The 18,364-nt window shown below is 40.7% G+C and overlaps 3 protein-coding genes across 3 annotated transcripts; 1 reads left to right on the top strand and 2 right to left on the bottom strand.

Moving 5' to 3' along the window:
• Positions 1 to 936: 936 nt before the first annotated feature.
• Positions 937 to 5,679, bottom strand: LOC115014237 (solute carrier family 25 member 51-like). The gene is made up of 2 exons (XM_029440941.1): positions 5,500 to 5,679; positions 937 to 3,635 (listed from the first exon to the last, which is right to left on the bottom strand). The coding sequence occupies exon 2, from the start codon at positions 3,560 to 3,562 to the stop codon at positions 2,621 to 2,623; it is 942 nt and encodes a 313-aa protein (XP_029296801.1). The 5' UTR covers positions 3,563 to 3,635; positions 5,500 to 5,679; the 3' UTR covers positions 937 to 2,620.
• A 434-nt stretch (positions 5,680 to 6,113) lies between these two features.
• ints10 (integrator complex subunit 10) lies at positions 6,114 to 13,214 on the top strand. The gene is given in 19 exon segments (XM_029440940.1): positions 6,114 to 6,807; positions 6,956 to 7,023; positions 7,110 to 7,213; positions 7,306 to 7,445; positions 7,542 to 7,623; positions 7,711 to 7,851; positions 7,996 to 8,170; positions 8,760 to 8,929; positions 9,041 to 9,051; positions 9,053 to 9,181; positions 9,339 to 9,492; positions 9,786 to 9,868; positions 10,295 to 10,450; positions 10,790 to 10,898; positions 11,261 to 11,340; positions 11,445 to 11,607; positions 11,748 to 11,841; positions 12,138 to 12,206; positions 12,637 to 13,214. Coding segments are annotated over 19 exon segments (2,214 nt in total). The 5' UTR covers positions 6,114 to 6,678; the 3' UTR covers positions 12,794 to 13,214.
• Positions 13,215 to 13,362: 148 nt separating this feature from the next.
• tlr1 (toll-like receptor 1) lies at positions 13,363 to 16,993 on the bottom strand. Its single transcript, XM_029440939.1, has 2 exons — positions 16,738 to 16,993; positions 13,363 to 15,831 (listed from the first exon to the last, which is right to left on the bottom strand). Exon 2 carries the CDS (start codon positions 15,785 to 15,787, stop codon positions 13,418 to 13,420), a length of 2,370 nt encoding a protein of 789 aa, XP_029296799.1. The 5' UTR covers positions 15,788 to 15,831; positions 16,738 to 16,993; the 3' UTR covers positions 13,363 to 13,417.
• Positions 16,994 to 18,364: the final 1,371 nt, after the last annotated feature.

The following is an 18,364-nucleotide window of genomic DNA, read 5'->3' as shown; positions in this document are numbered from 1 at the left end:
TACAACTTCCAGTTCCTATAAGCACCCTCCTTAAATATTGAGTCTTCAAATCAGGTCAGAAGACATCAAATGTACCATCCTGGCCTAACATTGAACCCAGGGGTGAATATTTTAACAACAGCCTTTCTATTTATACCATCACTACTAATACTGTTAATGAGGATTACTGTTGGGTTACTTTAAACTTCCACGAAGGCAGTGTTTATATATGCTTGTAGCACCGGGGCCTACTTTCTCTCTATTGGTGCTGGGAATATCTTTAAATTATTCACAGCGAGCCAGATGAGTTAGAGAGCAACATTTCCACTCCTATTATTAAAATACAGTCTTAAATAATACATTTTGGATGGAAAAATGTTTTTTTGTTTAAGATGATAGTCGGAAAAACATTTGTTAGGGTGAAAAGTAACAGAAATAGCGGAGAGCCACAGCAGCTCAACACTCCCTGATCCAAAGTCCCCATGTCAGATTGCCCTTAATCTGATCATTATCTGCAGTCTGACTTCTTGACACAGTAATCTAGAAAGTCGCACATGTAAAAAACAAAACATGGTCTGAAAGTGTAGAGCTGCTGCGAGCCATTTCCATGATGAAGAACGTAGCAGAAATAGCAGATAGGTGTTAAACTACAGTGTACTTTAGTGTTTGCTCCATCCTTCCTTGTGATCCAGTGTTAGGTCTGTTCCGCTTGACTACTATACATCATTGTGACGGTGATGCTGTTTGTATGATTGATTATAAAGAAGGGATTATGGTGCATTAGTCACAGCAAGAAAGGCACTGTGGTAATAAAGCACAAGGAAGCCATTCAGTTTCATAACATATGGGTGACTATTACATAACAAAAACAATTTTTTTGGTGAATGACACTTATTCTTTGAGAAAACATGACACGTGTATCCCTCTAAATACCCACATAAGACTTATTCACTGTCAACATGTTTAATATATTTTATTTGTTTGCAATATTTAATTTGACATTTTCATAGTGATTTGATGACTACAGGAAAAGTGCCAATTATGAACAGCACTATTTAATATGAGTGAGGGTATGCCACTTTCAAAACATAATTCAATTTAAAGTCTAACTTTTATAGAGGAAACCCTGGAAAATCCTGAAAAGATGCTCAGGAAACAGCACACTGTGGACAGTCAAAATGAAAAGAATTGGAGAAATAGGCCAAGTGATCCATTTACATGGCAGCTTGAGCTTTTTGTGCCACTGAACATTACTCTCTGCCCCAGTCTTCTCTCAGCACCATTACTCAGTTCAGTCTCTCTCTCTCTCTCTCTATGTCCAGACAGCATGCATTTCCTCTTCGGGCTGTCGTAGCCAACAAGAGCTGCTGCATGGTGACAGCGTCTACTCAAGCTTGAAATCTGAGCCCATTATGTCAACAGATGTTACAGACAGAGAGGAGAGCAAGCGTGAGAGAAGGAAAGATATAAAAAGAGTGAATAGAGGGGGAGAGATACATGTATAAAACAAGTGATATAAAGTTCATAAAAAGGAAACAAATATTGTGGAGCACGTGAGGAGTTTTATAATTAATAATTAATTAATTAATTAGCTAAGAAAATGAACAAATGCAGCAACGGTGCATTGTCAAAGTAATACCTGAAGGTCTTTTTCTGAAACTGCAAAGATTTTGTAAAAACAACAACTCTTAAAGCAAGAGAACGTTTTTTTTGTGGGATTATTTGTTGCAAAAGAAATCTAGATTAAACATACATTTCTTCCTTTCCAATTATAAAAACAGGACAAGATCTGGGTGTAACTGTATGTTTTACTGACAGCAATGGGCACTTCTCAAAACAACACATGCCAGGAGCACTTCATAAAACAAACCAAGAAAAATAGTGCTTGACGAAACATTTTAGTTCCAATTGGCAAAGATGAATCAAGGAGAAACTGTTTAAAATAGCCTGTGTGTGTCTGCTGGACAGTATTTCCAAGAACATGTATATCACTGATACTCATTACAACAATTTCTTGAATATTATCCTTTTGATCTCATAAACATATAGACAGAATAGTTAGAGATGGAGTAAAAACAGCAAACACTCTTCATTACACTCTCCTTAATAAATGTTGGGGAATTTCAATGATCAAGCGTACAAAAGTGTTTCAGTGAAGGGGCAGAATACAGCCTCACAGAGAAAATGCTCTTGGTCAAACAAAGACACATGTCTACAAAACACCACAGCACACACAAAGAAACAGTTAATCCAGTTAAGTAACCTTTGCTTGAAACTGTGGAAAAAAGCACTCAAGTTCAGTTTGCTCCACAACATTCATTTTACAGAAAGCAAACAAGGGCATTTTAAATTGGACCCTGGCACAAGTTTTTTATAGGCTAAAGCATGTGTCTTTCAATACTTGGACAACAGTTAATAGTCATGGCATGTGGCAGGGTTATCTCACACTGACTGTTGGCCCCTGTCAGAAGTGCAACTTGGCTACTGTCTTTCAGTCTGGTGAAACTCCAGCGTCCCAAAAATAGTGCCAGACAGCAAGTTTATCGGCTTCACTTTACGATTTCCTTTATTTTCAACAAACTCACTCGCTCACTCCATACAGCTTTTTCCCTTTAAATGCTTTCTCTTGCTCTATATATATCTATTTTGTCATCTCCTTCAGCAGCAGCTCATAGGTGGCATTGATGATCCCCCAGGAGAGGAGTGAACGGTGGTAGTTTAGGTGGGCCCCTCTGAAGAGCATGGCCAGACTGCCACCCCTTTCTCTCCACACTGTTAGCAGCACCTGCCTGCAAGGCTGGAAGGCTCCACCGACCTGAGACTGAGCCCGAGACTTGACCACATTTAAGGGATAAAACATAATGCCAAGGGCTGCCCCCAACACCCCTCCACACACAAAATCATTCATCATGTGACCTGCCCGGCTAGTGACTTCTGGGAGCTGCTCCTTAATGGGCCCGCGGAGCCCGAAGAAGAGCACATTACTGGGGCCGTTACGGAGAATTATGGGCACCAGGCCTCGGTAGCACTCTCTGACACCATACTCAGTCAGAAGTGTCCGGAAGGTGTGAACTGTGTTGTTGAAGCGCCCGTGGTGTCGATGGTCTTGTAGGAGAGTCTGCACACGCTCAAATGGCGTCAGGAGGGCCTCTGTAGTTCCTGCCAAAGCTGCAGCAAAACTTCGGGTGACCAGCTCCGGCACACCACTACCTTTGGCCTGGTCTAGTAAGAGTCTAGAGAAGTCCTCGTACAGGCCAAACATGATGGCCACTGTAGTGCTCTTCTGGAGCAGCGGGGGTAGCAGGCCTCGGTAAAGATTCCTCAGCCCATCCCTCTGGAGCTGCCGCACCGCCTCAGTGACAAACACACCATGCAGCTGCTGGCGGAACAGCACTTTCTGGATTGGGAAAGTCACCACAATGTTGGTAAAAGCTGCAATGGAGCCGCAGACATAGTGTTTCCCTTGAGTGCTCAGCCTGGCACTCAGAGCTCCAGCAGATAGCAGGGAGCGGCCTCCTTCAGTCAGGTCAGTCTGGGGCTGAGGTGTCTGGGCTGACTCAGAATCCATGGTGCTGACAGCCATGGGAGGCTCAGAGCTCCACAGCCTGTTTCTCCAGCATCACATCTGCACAACACTCTTTTGTAAAATACATAACCTGTGAAAGAAAGAAGAAATATCCGATATGCATTTTAATATGTATATCCTTATTACCTTTTTCTGCCTATATTTCATAGTTTGACGGTAAAAGGACCCCTATACACAATGGAAATGGAGACATTGTGAGCACACATTTTTCTTGGAGGGGAAAATACCCATTTTTGGCAAACCTTGCTAACAATCACTTTGCTAGAAAACTAATATAAAAAGAATGTATACAAGTAATACAACCGTAATAATAAAAAAAATAAAATAAATGGACTCTATAAAACATTAATATAGCACAATTTATTCTGCATATCTGCTGACAACATGACAACTGATCCAATATATTTGTAAAACATATTCTCTCTAATATATGACATACATTTTGGAGTCTAGATTGAATGGCCTTGTACATGCTAAATGTTGCCTTAAACCGATTAAACTGTTTAACACTTGCAGTTGCACTTGCAGCGACCTGCCTTCAACTTCAACCATGCTGCCCCAACTGGCAGCTGATAAGAGTTATTACACAACTTAACGGATTGATACGTGTCAGCTTATCAGTAGAGAAAAACTATAAGCGGCAGAAAAAGCTAGGTTACAAAGCACCATATATTTAACATTATCATACAAAGTTTAATGTAGCTTTTCTTTTTATTAAAGAAGCTAGTGGCCCACCCTACTACATACAATAGCAACAACAAAGCTGCTCAAATAAAAGCAAGATCCTATCAAAATTTAAAACAAGTCTAAATCTCTTTAGTACATAAGGCAAGTTGTATAAGCGTTGTCTAAGTATAGACCAAGGAAGATATAGAAGTGGAAAAAGGCTTTGAGGTCATTTGAGGTCATAGCAGTCAACCAAAATATCTCTCCAGAAATTGTTACACACAGTTTCAGGTCAGTGTGACAAACCGTGCTGCCACATGGCTACATACGAGCCTGTTATGTAATTTAAAATCCCCCAAGTTTATAGTACAGTACATTTGTTCAAACATTGTAGTTTTGAGGTGTCATTTTAGTTCTATATTGTGAGACTTTACACAATTACCTCCACAAATTGTCAGAGGAATCTACTTAAACACACTGCATTTACCTGACAGCCAAGTTGCAGAACAAGTTTGTCATTGCAAACATTCAGGCCAATCATATATTATTGCACTGTTGGACAGTTGAGTACATTTGACTGGGTTTGGTTTTGCACTTATATTGCTGTGTCATACCTTAATGCAGGAAGCAAGTATTTTAAACAAAACATACGAATAAAAACAACCACGTTATGATATTGCAACTTTAACTAAATCAAAGGATTCGGGTAGAGGAAATCCGATTATTTTCATTAACTAAATCTTCCGCCCTCTCCCTCTGTGTAATACTTCCTGCAAACTAGCTTGTCGTGACATGTCTGTTTTCCTAGCATGCTCTCTGTCAGTGGGGCGGGTGCCACAGACTGTATAGAGAGAGATATGGCTGATAGACATGAAGGCACAATATCTCCAAATGTTTTCATTACAACAAGGACACGGGGCAATATTAGTTTAATTATTCGAAAAATCAACAAATTACGAGCTAGCATGCTTAGCTCTAAAGCTAACTTACACACCCTAGAACCAACATAGCTAGTTAACTGTTAGCATAACAGTGCTAAAGAGTGGGCCTCCTCGGCTGTGTTGGTATTAAAGTATATTTTTTGCTTAAGGTAAAGGGAGGACACACGAACAGGGTCACATACAATGGCTACATACATGTCAGCCTAGCATGCTAATTGCTTAGCACTGCTAGAGTCAAAACGGACAAACGTTGGAGACTTCGTTGACAGCGACTGGATGTCAAGAGGCAAAAGAGAGTTTTGATTGGGCTTATAAATTAGTCTTTACCTGCCGTTTACGCCAGACGATTTCCTGTCCCTGAACAGGTGGAGTGCAGTTTTCTGCAGGGTAATTGGGCAACAACAGTTCTAGGTCGTGTCTGTCTGGTCTGCAGCAGCAGGTGACCGCGGAAATGCGCCTGCGCACAACTGCAGATCTGAAGGTATGTGCACATACACTGACGTAGAAGTCTATGTGGTTATGTGCACATTTTGAGTGTGTATGTGTCTACTCTCCTTTACTCCTCCTTTAACACATAGTACTCTAACTGTCTTTGATTCTATTTATAGTATGTTCTGCCTTTACTGTACTCATCCCACGTTTTCTCCCAAATATATTTTCTTTTTGATGTGTGCTTTACCAACCCCTTTACCAAATAGAATTTCCATTCTTCACATTTAATGATCTTTTAGCTATTCTGTCTGCAAATGAATTACACTTTTATCCTAACATCTGAATTCTAGCATTTAAACATTTTAAACATTAGATATTTTCTGATTGACTTCATATACTTCATTCTTCCACCCACTGAAGACCAAAGATGTATGCCATCATCTCAGCTGACGGATAAAGTATCTACAATTGTAGTCCCTAAATTGAATGTGAAATTGTGGAATATAAACTCCTGTTCCTACACAATCATTTTGATCTTTTGAGCCGTCAGAAATATTTTCTTTCACATTTGCACTCCTAAACTAGTTAACTGTATTGTTTGATGTAAACAGTAGGCATTTGGGGTCGTGTAACTGACTGAACTATTTTGTTTTTGTCGTAAAGCAGGACGTCGCGATACTTTTACGACCATGCTGTGACGTCATTATCGTAACGTTACAGACTGTGCCGGTAAATAAAGGTTTAGCTTTGCCTTGTACTTTCTAAACGGCTTTTAGTTGTTTTTCTTTTTCTTAATATTCATGGTTGTTTAACGTATACGAGATAATTGAATAATAGGGATTGGTTTGGTGAACAATTGTAGCAAAGATGTCAGTTGAAAGTCAGCTAGCTATTTGTTGCTAGCTGCAGCTCTCTTTAGCTTAACGCTAACATTGACTTACTGTTACAGCTTTCATTTTAAATTGATGCACCGAGACGTATGCGTGTAAAATAACCGTATGCATTAAACTACAGCCTGAACTGCGTGTGGATTCGGTTTATCGCCTTCGGGACTAAAAATTAGCTTCATGTAAAATGTCAGCTCAAAAAGACTGCGAGTTTTTGGTGAAGAGAGCCCGGGAGCTGGTCTCTGATGATCCCTGTGCGGCCAAAGCCTGGCTCATAACTGCCAGAACCCTTTACCCTGCAGATTTCAACATACAGGTAACATTAAGCATTTGTCTTAGCTGCTTAAAATGTAACCACCGGATGCACTTCTATAAATGTATCAGTCAAGCATTATCACGCGTTTGCAATGTGTGGATCCTCTCTTATGAGTTCATTGTAAAATGTGGTTGCCTTGTTTTCACAGTATGAAATGTACATCATTGAACGCAATGCAGAGAGGACAGCCTCGGCGGGGAGACTGCTGTATGACATGTGAGTTACATTGTTCTATCTCTGTGGCACAAGTGTACTTTGCTGAGTCCGAACTAACAGTTACCAATGATTTGTCCATTCTTTAGGTTTATAAACTTTCCAGATCAGCCCATTGTTTGGCGAGAGATCAGTGTCATCACAGCTGCACTGCGCAGTGACTCTCAGGACAAACATGCACAGTTTCTACGAGGTGAGATGAGTTTGAATCACTGTCAGAGAGTGTGGGGAACAGTGAAATCTGAAAAAAACAACACTGTATTTGTGTTTCTTTGTCTCCCACAGGGCTTTTTGAGACACTGCCTGGTCGTGTGCAGTGTGAGATGCTACTGAAAGCCACAGAGCAGTGTTTCAATACTTTGGAGAAGGCAGAGATGCTGCTCCTTCTTCTTAAGCGCTTTCCAGAGTCTGTGGTCCAACACGGGGTACGTATTAAAAGTATAACCCTTGTGTGTTGACATTTGAACCTAAACTAAATTGCACTAAAACAGTCACGGCTAACATTCTGCTGTATGTTTTAGGTCAATCTAGGAGAAACCTTGTTAGAGGCGGAGGCATCAGAGAATGTGGAGACTCCTGTCAACTGTTTCAGAAAACTTTTTGGTGCGTGAAACACTCAGATTAAAACTTGCTTTCCATCTAAAAACAAGTTGCTATAGAACTAATTTGTTGTTATTATTATTATTATAGTGTGTGATGTCCTTCCTTTGGTCATAAACAACATGGACATGCGCTTGCCGGCCAGCCTGATGCAGAAGTACATGCTGAAAGCAGCTGAATTCTACATCGGCTATGTAACCCGTGGACCCTCAGCTGATGTACAGATACAGGGTAAAGCTGCTCTGTGTTGATGTTGTACTTTCCTTTTCTGTAACTGTGTGATACACTAAACATTAAGATTTATTGTCCTCTATATGTTTTTCTATGTACTGCCTGCCAGACATGTTTTTATGTTCTTCTTGTTCTTTGTTTCAGGCTCTCAAGAAGGTGGGTCTCTGAAGTCACCCACTGTGTCCCGTGGCTCCCAGCGTTACGTGATTGACGGCCTGACGGAAAAGTCGTCAGTGGTAGCAGAACCTTGGGAAAGGCTGTTGGACATCCTCGCAGTGGTTGGAGCACGCTGCGAGTGGCAGGGAGAAAAGGGACAGAGGTAGTCTCTCTGTCTGCATATCAATCAGCCAGTACTGTGTTTCATGGTTGTTTTGTATTCATGTGATTCTTGTAATATTGGAGGCTGTAGTTTTATTGTGCTGTTGAATTGTACTGAGTTATACTGAGAGGTGTTCTAATGTGAAGTCCATCATCATTGTTATAAATGGATGAATAGATATTGCTGTCTCATAAGAGACGGAGACTCCCGACAGGAGTCTGAATAGATCATAATGAAATGTAATTGCAAGGCAGCGCATATCTTTTCAGTACAATACAGATAGCTGATGTATATAGTAGTGTAGGAATATTAAATTGTGCAAATTTTCTAGCACTACGTGTATATTACAATACAATAGTCAACCATAAACTTAGAATCTCAATATTAACGTTTAATTTAATTAAAAGAAACAAGTAAATGAAACAATCTGGTGTTACAGAAATATGTGCAAATGACAGTTCCCTCATGTGTTAAGAATGCTGTTAATGTGCACAGGGAAAGAGCTTGTTTAGATCACTTATACTCCTTGCAGTACTTGCAGATGTTAATATACACATGTTTCTGTTTCTGTGTGTACCCTATTCTCTAGGAGTTATGTGGACATGATGCAGAGAGTGAAGGAGCTGTGTCGCTACCTGCCTGGACTGGAAGGAGACACGAGGTCCCGCTGCTGCAGTCAAGTGGTCATCTGTGCTGCACTCGTCCTCTTCCGCAGCGCCTTCCTGTATGTCTCATCTGTGCAGCCTGCACTGTTCCAGGGTCAGCCTCTATCTGTGTTTGTTCATTTGACTCTAGCTCTTCAGGATATGCGTCTCTGTTGTCTTTTCAATGAAAGGTTAAAAGATCAAATGATGGGTTTATGTTTGGCAGGTGTGAATGCGATTGAGCTCTGGGCCGTGGATCCTGGTAGAGGATTTGAGCTTGGTGTATAATGATGTGGAGGTGGAAAGAGGAGCAACGAAACATGCACATAAGAAACGCAAACTGGCAGATGGAAGAGAGAAAGCGATGGTGAGGACAGATCAGAAATCATTTAGATTTTTCTAGTCATGACTGTATGTGTTGTTAAATAGATTTTTGTATGTGACTGCAGTGTTTTTCTGTTGTATATGCATTTTTTTGTTACGAGTTAATTTTGCACCCTGTCTGGGTGGGTTTCTCATTGTAGAGCTCAGATGAAGAGGAGGGGTTGGGAAAAGGTCGCGGTCGTCACATTTTGGTAAACAAGACTGAGATGCCCAGCTGGTCGGAGACTCTGGAGAGCTTCCGCACAGCGAGGGAAAGCTGGGACCTTCTTCACTCTCACGATGGCCTGGAAACTGGTAAACACCCTTTATGATGGATACAGTGTTCTCTGTCTTAGTTGCCATACATTTTTCTATAAATCCGGCTACTACAAACATCTCTGCATTAAAGAGCCAACTCAACCTATTCTCTTCAGACACCCAAACCAAATCAGGGTTCTTCAACTGAATGTTTGTCACTGTACATGGGGCAATAGAACACAATACAATTCATCCTAAACAAAAACATTCTGTATACTATCTCTCGTTAATTGTCTTTAAGGAGGGATAAAGGAATCACCTTATCATTTGTTTTTGTAACATTTTAACAGAGTTCAAGAAAATCTGTGCCTCTTGGAAGACCGACAGCTGGCTGTGGTTCAGAATATTCCTCAGCGACATGATCATATACCAGGCAAGAAACGGTTGTGATGTTTTCATTCTCTGTTTGTGACAAGAACCATGCTTTCCTTTTGTCTGTCGTTCATATTCTTTAAAAAAAGAAGAAATGTTTATAAAGTACTTTTTCAGTTTTTGCTGGATTCAATTGACTTTATTTATCTGTGAGGAAATTAAGTAATTGGAGGAGCAGCAAAGAACAAGATATAGCAACACATACTGTATATCTTAATGAATACAATATTTGAAAGAATGGGGGCAAATAAAGGTTATGAACCACAACAAGTAGATTACAGGGGGGGACATTTAATGGAAATAATACAATACTTAGTTTTCTTAATTGGGAGACATTTATAAATGTTAGATAAATATTTTTCCATCTGTCTCCCTGAGTTGTCTGTGACTATATGCTGATTATGTGTGTGGGTATGTGTGTCTCCAGGGACAGTACCGTAAGGCCCTCTCCAGTCTGCACCAGATGGCTGCAGTGCAGCAGCCTCAGCCTGGGCAGCAGAGCCCCTCAGGTCAGGGCAGTCTGGAGCACCACAGGGCTTTCATACAGCAGGCGTCCTGCCACTACGCACTGGGAGAGTACAGGGTACACAGACACACACACGCACACAAACACACACACAAACACAAACACACATTTTGAATATGCAAAGCTTTACTATGTTGCATTATTTGATATGCTAAATTATCCATAAACCTTCCCAGACATGCATATAGTTACCAATAACTTTCAGAAAAGGTTTTAGACCCTGCAAAAAGATATTCACAACACACGGACAACATGTGCTTACAAGAGGATTTGAAGTAAAAATTACCAAATAAATGTAGCCAATTTATCTTAATGACCTTTTGTACAAAATGTTGTATAATAGCCCGTCCCTGTTTAGACAGGTGATGCATGTACTGTACTGTATGTGTTAATCAGATGGCCTGTGAGAAGTTGCTTGATGTTGTTGGCGGGCTGATGCCCCCGACCCAAGAACCAACAAAGAGCCCAGAGGACTGGGGTAGAGTCAAGACCAAAACAAGAAAAGGTAAACACGTCCTGCATTTGTAGCTCAACGTTCAGTCACTGATTCTGACCTATGAACAGCTTTTTTTTCTTTGTTATTTAAAAACGACATCTCATATACTCTTTCTATTGAGCTAAAAAAGTGGCATTGTGTGTGTGTGCCTGTACGTTGACAGATTGGTAACCAGTAACTCAATATTAATACTACTAAGGAAGTTACCTTTGCTTCCATTTACATATTACTGTGAAAGAACTGGCTGTTGAAAATACTGTTGTCCCTCGACACAGAAATCATATGAATGACACCATTTATCATGTGATAGAGAAATGTATAACTGTGATTACATCAGCAAATTATGGGGGACTTATTTTTGTCATATATAGGTAATGACCTGAGATTGCTTCCCTGCACCAGCAAAGCTGTGTTACCTTTCTGTTTCCAGCTGATGTTGGCCTGCTTCAAGGTACTTTAACTAGTTAAGTCTACTTGATTTCTATTGTTTTTATAGTTGGACTGCGACTATTTCTGTACAACCCACTTTCTCTTTTTCTCCTTTTGTGCAATCAGCTCCGTACCTTCACAGACAGTCGTGACGATCTGTCTCTCGGCCATGTGGTGGTGCTCTTGCAGCATGACTGGCCACAGGGAGAGATTCTGTTTTTAAAGGCAGTGGATAAGATCTGTCAGCAAGGTGGCTTCCAGTATGAGAATTTCTTCAACTATGTCACCAGTATCCTTTTTTATGTAACTACCCACACAAACTTCAGCCTGGACAAATGGATTTGCAAAAAAACAATTACTTTGTAGTTCCATTGTCTGTGCTCTCTAGTCTTCAATAATAGTTTCCATAAGCTCATGATTTTCTGTCAGACATTGACATGCTGGAGGAGTTTGCATACCTGCGAACTCCAGAAGGGGGAAGGATTCAGCTGGAGCTGCTGCCCAATCAGGGAATGCTGATCAAGTAAGCACCTCTCTTTCTAATAAAGCTTCAGTTTGCATCGTGACTCTGCACACTCCCGCTCTGTTGCTGTTTTAAAGAGAACAGTGATGTTGATTGATGATCTAAGTAGACATGGCCTGTAGGGAAAAATGTGCTTTGAACTGAAAAATGCTGTTTACATAGCGGACATTAGAAAGCGAAGGGGTTTATGGTTAAACTAATGCTTCAATCAAACTCCTTCATTCATTGCTGTAGAAGTTAAGACACTTGAATGCACCCTCACTGACTGAGAGTTGTTGAATATTGCTGTCCCTCAGGAACCCTAGTCCCGCCTTGGGGGTGGAGTTAAATACCCTTCTGCTACAAGGGGTGCAGACGATGGACAGGTACCCCAGGCCCCTCCTCCCACAGTCCCATCCCTCCCCCACACCAGTCACCCTTCCTTCATTCCCAACTCAAGGCTTGTCATCCCCCCAGTTTTGATTTGGGCCTGTCATTTTACATCAAGAGTTAGTTTGATTTCTTGTTGGCGTTTGTTTATTTGAGCCATTGCTCATCTTTCTGTGGTCATCACTGTTGTTGTTGTTGTTGAGGATGATGATGTTGGTCTTGTTGTGCAGTCAATTTAGTTTTCTTCCTTTTCATAACACTTGATCTCATTTCATTTGTGAACATGTTTTATGTGTTAAGGAAAAAGTAACATGCTGTTTCCATGATTTTGTCTTTACTGGATAGATCTCAAATCATCTCATAATAGTCCATATACATATGTATGTTTGTGTTTATTATTTTATCCCTGGTTTTGTTTTTTTTCAGACACCACACAGTGACTCGTGGAATCACCAAAGGGGTGAAGGAAGATTTCCGTCTGGCCATGGAGAGGCAGGTGTCGCGTTGTGGAGAGAACCTGTTCAGTGTGCTTCACCGTTTCTGCATCAACGAGAAAATCATGATCATCCAGTCTCTTCCTTGACACCTGACGCCTGTGACCTTTGAAACTTTTGATCATTTATATTCCAGGCACCGTTTTAATGCAGCTGGACTGACTTTATGACGCCAACATATGACACATTTTAAGCTCTCTTGTCTTCATCATCCATCACAGAACTGAATAAGAATACATCTCCTTGCCTTAAAAGTGGATCTCTCTTTTTAGAGAGTTGGAGAGAATACTTTTCTTTTTAATATACAGTTCTCATGCAGTTTTCTTAGCATGTGTGTAGTTTTCCTCTCAACACATTTGAAGTGGTTTAATCATATTGTGACATTTTGTGGGAGTCGATATTGACAAAAGAATGAACAGCATTTTTGGGTAAAGTTTATTGTTTTTGTTACAAACTTGAAGTGTTTGTTTGTATAAATGTTTTCATTAAATGTCCTCTAAATGCTCTAAAGACGTTGCCATATGATTTATATCTTACAAGCTTAAAAGAAGCCAGTTTATCTTTCTTGTAGTACAAGGCTACAAATTAAACACTAAAGCTCAAGAAAGTATGCTCATGTGGAAAAGAAAGAAGACTACAATGTACACACACACTCCAGATGACCCACATGTTTTTACTCTTACAGTGTTCCTCTTCCCACCTCTCACTTCCTTTCACTCTTCTACTTCTGTCACTGGAGGCTTTAGCATGTCTGACTGTAGAGCAGCTCTGAGATTAGCCCAGAACAGTCTGTGCTTGGCCCTGTCCTGAGGCCACTCCAGGTACGTGTGCCGGTCCATCATGGACTTCAGCTGGTAGTACTTGGATGGTATCAGGTATTGAGGCAGAGGCTCAAGCAGTACCAGCACAACGCTATCCGAGCCCCAAGCAAGGCGTTGGTGGCTGGCGAAGTACAGCTCATAATGGCACCAATCGCTCTTCACAAAGTGAGCAGAGAGCACAAACACGGAGCGTCGGCTTTTCTCCACACAGGTGACGATGTTTTCAATAATTGTCTTTCCCGGCACAAAGTCTTTCTCATGATGGCAGATTCGGAGCCCTCCTGCTGGGCCTTCAAGGTTGGGCAGGAGGGAATTACTCACCCAGTCTGCATCATGCTGGCTGTAAGACACAAAAGCATGAAACTCCACTCCCACCAGATCTTCAGGTCGAACTTGACTCATTCTGGCGCGATGTTTGGCTCTGGTCCACTGCCAGATCATACCCATGTACCAGGGAACATCCAAACGATGGCACAGGGTCACGACTGCGACAATTAATATCACTGCCGGGCTCAAGATGGCGGCAGCCAGAAGACCGACATTACAGGAGACCTCTGGGATCGAAATATCTCTCAAGGTGGAGTCTCTAACGGCCTCTGGGTAGGAACAATAATAGTCTAATGGCCAGCTCAACAATTGAATTCCTGTGTGACTATCCCTTTCAGACTTCATGCCAAGACTTATGAAACTCCTCAAAGCGCATGTGCAGGTGAAGGGGTTGTAACTGACATCTAGGGTTCTCAGTTTGGGACACGTGTCCAGCTTGTTCACAGACGGTGCATGGAGGGAATTTGACTTGAGCAGAAGCTCACTCAGTATTGGGAAACCTTTACATACTGGCAGGTCCCGCAGCCTGTTCGCATTTAGATTCAGAGATGAAAGGTTTTCCAGTTTCGAGATAGATAATGGTATCACAGAAATCTGGTTGTTCTGGAGATCCAGTGTCTCTGTTTCTTTTGGTAGACATTTAAAAACGGAGTCTGTCAGACTGTTAGAAGAAAGAGTCATATTAGTGATGTTAGGTGGCCAGACGCATTCTCCGACGCCGTCATAAACCAGGGAGTTGAGGCTGAGGTCCAGATGTTGCAGGGACTTCATGTACTGCACACGTTTGCTCAGCACCTGAAGGCTCTGAAGATTGTTGCCAACCAGAATCAACTTCCTCACGTTACCCAGATTCTCACATTCAAGTCTTTCTTGACCCTCCACTCTGGAGAAGATGGAGTCCGCTAGAGCACAATAGGAGAAGTCCAGCTGTAAGAGAAGACTTGGTGACTTTGGGCATGTCATGTGTATCATTGAAGTCTCAACAATTGCTAAACTCTCCACCGGTAAGTTGATAAAAAAGTTGTATACAGCCTCCTGTGAAAAGATGAAGTCCTTCACCACTGCCCTTCTGGATGTGAAGGACTTCATTTCAGACGTCTGGGTTACAGCCGTGTCTTTAAGAGGCAAATGGTAAATGGCCACATCACAGATGGTCACATGGGAAATAGATGTACGCAGAACGACATTTATATAGTGAGTTAAGTCTTTCCAGTCGATTGATATGTTGGTGAGATAAAGATGAGATGTGAGGATTTCTACTCTCTCGCTCAACTGCTCACTCAGGTTTTTGTAGCCGTCTGTCAAATTCATCAACTCCACTTCAACAAAGAGTGACAGAGCATCAGCAACCACAAAATGGGGAAATATTTGATAACTAGGGAAGGCTATCTGAAGTCTTTGAGCATGAACCTCGTTCAGACTGCCTGCTGTATAACTCAGTTCATTCTCCAGGGCGAGGGTGAGTGTATGCAGTTTTACTTCAGCAATATTCTTGAAATCCCCCGTACTGATGTTTTGTGCTCCAAGCACCAATCTCTCCAGTTTTACCAGGGAACTGAACTCACTCCCCAGTGTCATTGTGACAAACTTGTTGAAGGCCAAATTTAGTACCAGAAGGTTCTCCGTGTGGCGCAGGTACCGCTGGTCCGACAGGTTCCTCAGCCTGTTGTGTGACAGGTCTAGATCCTCTAGGAGCGGCGTGTCGAGGAACGTCTCTGGATCGATGTCCTCCAAACTATTCCAGGAAATGTTGAGGAACCTCAAGAGAGAGGTGTTTTTGAAGTCCCCTCGGTTAAGTTGCTGTATGTGGTTGCATGAAAGGTCTAAAAACTCAGCCGTCTGTGGCAGGTCTCGTGGGACGAAGGAGAGGTTTTTGGATGAGAGGTCTACGATGCTGTGAGGGAATGAAGAACTCCGCTGGAGTCCCAGAAACATGCCTGCCGCCCAGAGGGCAGCTGGTCACAGGCCTCATTGTTTGCCTGGATAAAAGTAAGGGAATCATGTTACCACTGATACCACAGTTTATTTGGTACACTAAAAACAAAACAGTCCTGCAATAAAACTTAAGGTTGTATTGTTCAGTTATTTTTGAAACTGTGTGAGAGAATAATTGATTCAACTTCATGTCATTAAGAAGGATGTAGTTTGTATTGCATTATACAGAGAGGTGTTTTTGTTATTTAGCCTAACCTCATAGATCTAAATAGGGTGGACAACACTTTCATGAGGGTAGGATGTCATTTAATTGTCAGTTTTTTTTCTTATTTCACCTGCAGTATCCTCTGGTCACGCCTGGTCAGAACAGGAAGTACTTTGTTCAACAATAAATGACCTTCGATGAGTCATACATTTAGGATTACTTCTACATCCCGTTGTCCCAGAACACATTTAAATACAGATGACAATGTCTTTACATCCATAGTCATATTTTAAATACTGAATTAGAGTTTAATGCATAGTTCCAATGATCACGTTTCTAAAGCTTTGTTTTATGTTTTCATAGTCTCTTCATTCATTCTGTCGACGTGTTGACTTGTGTAATTATTGTGCTATCTGGTCACAGTGGCATTTTAATCTAAGCAGACCATGGTTATAAAATTAAATGTTAAAACGGACTATTCCACCTCTCTTGTGCAATATTTACTTTTTATAATTTGTGCAATGTTCACTTCTATAACTTCAACATTAACCACTTTGTACCTTTTATTCTATTTAATTATTGTGTACTCGCCACTTTACTTCATATGTTCTTTTGCTGTAACAAGGTACATTTCCCCGTTGTGGGACTAATAAAGGATTTCTGATTCTGATAAATAAAGATAACTCTAAATACAACAACATTCAACCACTGGAAAGTACATAGGGAGACAAAAGAGTGCACGAACCTGTAACGAGGTCCGATGGATCTTTCAGCAGAAGCGCCGCAGATTAATTTGTTGATTTGTTGAGTTTTTAATTGATTGGTATGTTGCAGTCCATCATATTTGAATACTTTTCCAGTCTAAAAAAGCAGCTGGACGTTTCTTGTATCTCAATTCCAGATCAAATCACTCTCACCAACTGTGTGGACAGTTAGCTGCTTCTGTTCTTCTCTTTTGTTTTTTCTGACACAACCTCTGCTGGATTTACAGTAAATAAGTATTTATATAGAAATTAAAGCAACTGTCAGACCAATCATGTTGTTCTCTTATATACATCCTCTTTTCACTTCCCTTTTTATTTCCTGTTGAGAGCTTGTCACTGAAGGAAACCACGTATGTAATGAATGAGTCATGATGAGATATTATGTCAATATGAAGAGAGAGTCTACTCAGTTATTCTGATTTAGATTTGAATAATTTACTTTTCTTTTTGTGCTCTTATTTGGCTCTTATCTGTTTTTAAAAGATGTCATTACTCAACATCTTATAAAAAAACACAGAAAACAAAAGGGCTGTCACTAAACTCAATGTTATATATAAAGTATACTTAGCACCTTTCATATGAACATGCAGCCAAAGTGCACACAATAAGATTAAAACAACACAGACAAAAAATAAATAAATACAATTTGCAAGTTGTGAAAATTACAACAATAAAATGTTGAAAATAAAATAGAATCTACACCAGGGATAAAAGTAATGCAAAGACCAATGATTAAAACTTAAAAACTTTTGAATCAATATAACATTACTTCAAATTAAAGCCAGATTAAAAAGAAGTCTTTAATATCCTTAAAACTTACCATCTTATAAACTATTAACAATTCTCTATACAATGTAATGTGCCTGTAATATCTCCTACTGTGTATGGTTGTTGCATGAATTTGAAATGCATCTCAGGCGTCTTTTCTTTAGTATCATAGCGACCACGCTGAGGTCAGTCTTTGTGGTAAATGACCATTTTAACTCAATTAACTTATCCCACTAATGCCTTGAAGCAACATGTATCCTGGGCAACTGCCCTGTTTACTCTGGACATCTATACACATTGACTATAATGAAGAAGGATGAGGAAGGGGCTTTTTGTGTTATTGTGATTGGGAGGCTTTATTAAGGACACACACGTGTGTACTGACAGATGGGTCACACACACACGCACACGCTTCCCAGCATTGTTTTTAGTTCAGCAGCACTGCTGTTTCCTTAGGTCAGTGACTGTTACTCATACACCAAGTGGAGCTAAATTCAATAAGGTCATATGAGCTGATGTCAGTGTTCTCACCTGGCAGAGTTTGATCAAATCTAGGAAGATCAATGCGGACGTGCTGAGCAGCTTCTGGCCATAAGACGAAAGCGAACAGCCTGTTTGTTTGTTTTCAGTTTCAGGCTGCATCCTCCTTCCTTGTTTTTCGATAAATATTGTCAACATGTGTTGAAGATTGAAATCCATTAACTCAAATGAGAAACTTATTATGTTTCACCACTTTAAACTTATTAAAGAGGGCAAAAAATCTGTATGTGTTTGTTGGAAACGGAGACCACAATGTGAACTAGTTCTTTGTTAAGGAGCTGAGATCAGAGTACAAGCTAA

Source organism: Cottoperca gobio, chromosome 10 (assembly GCF_900634415.1).
Source record: "Cottoperca gobio chromosome 10, fCotGob3.1, whole genome shotgun sequence".
Lineage (NCBI taxonomy): Eukaryota > Metazoa > Chordata > Actinopteri > Perciformes > Bovichtidae > Cottoperca > Cottoperca gobio.
This window is presented reverse-complemented; position numbering and strand designations above follow the sequence as displayed.

Excerpts from the sequence above, each read along its gene's own strand:
- LOC115014237 (XM_029440941.1), bottom strand. The coding sequence starts at position 3,562 with ATGGCTGTCAGCACCATGGATTCTGAGTCAGCCCAGACACCTCAGCCC.
- tlr1 (XM_029440939.1), bottom strand. The coding sequence starts at position 15,787 with ATGTTTCTGGGACTCCAGCGGAGTTCTTCATTCCCTCACAGCATCGTA.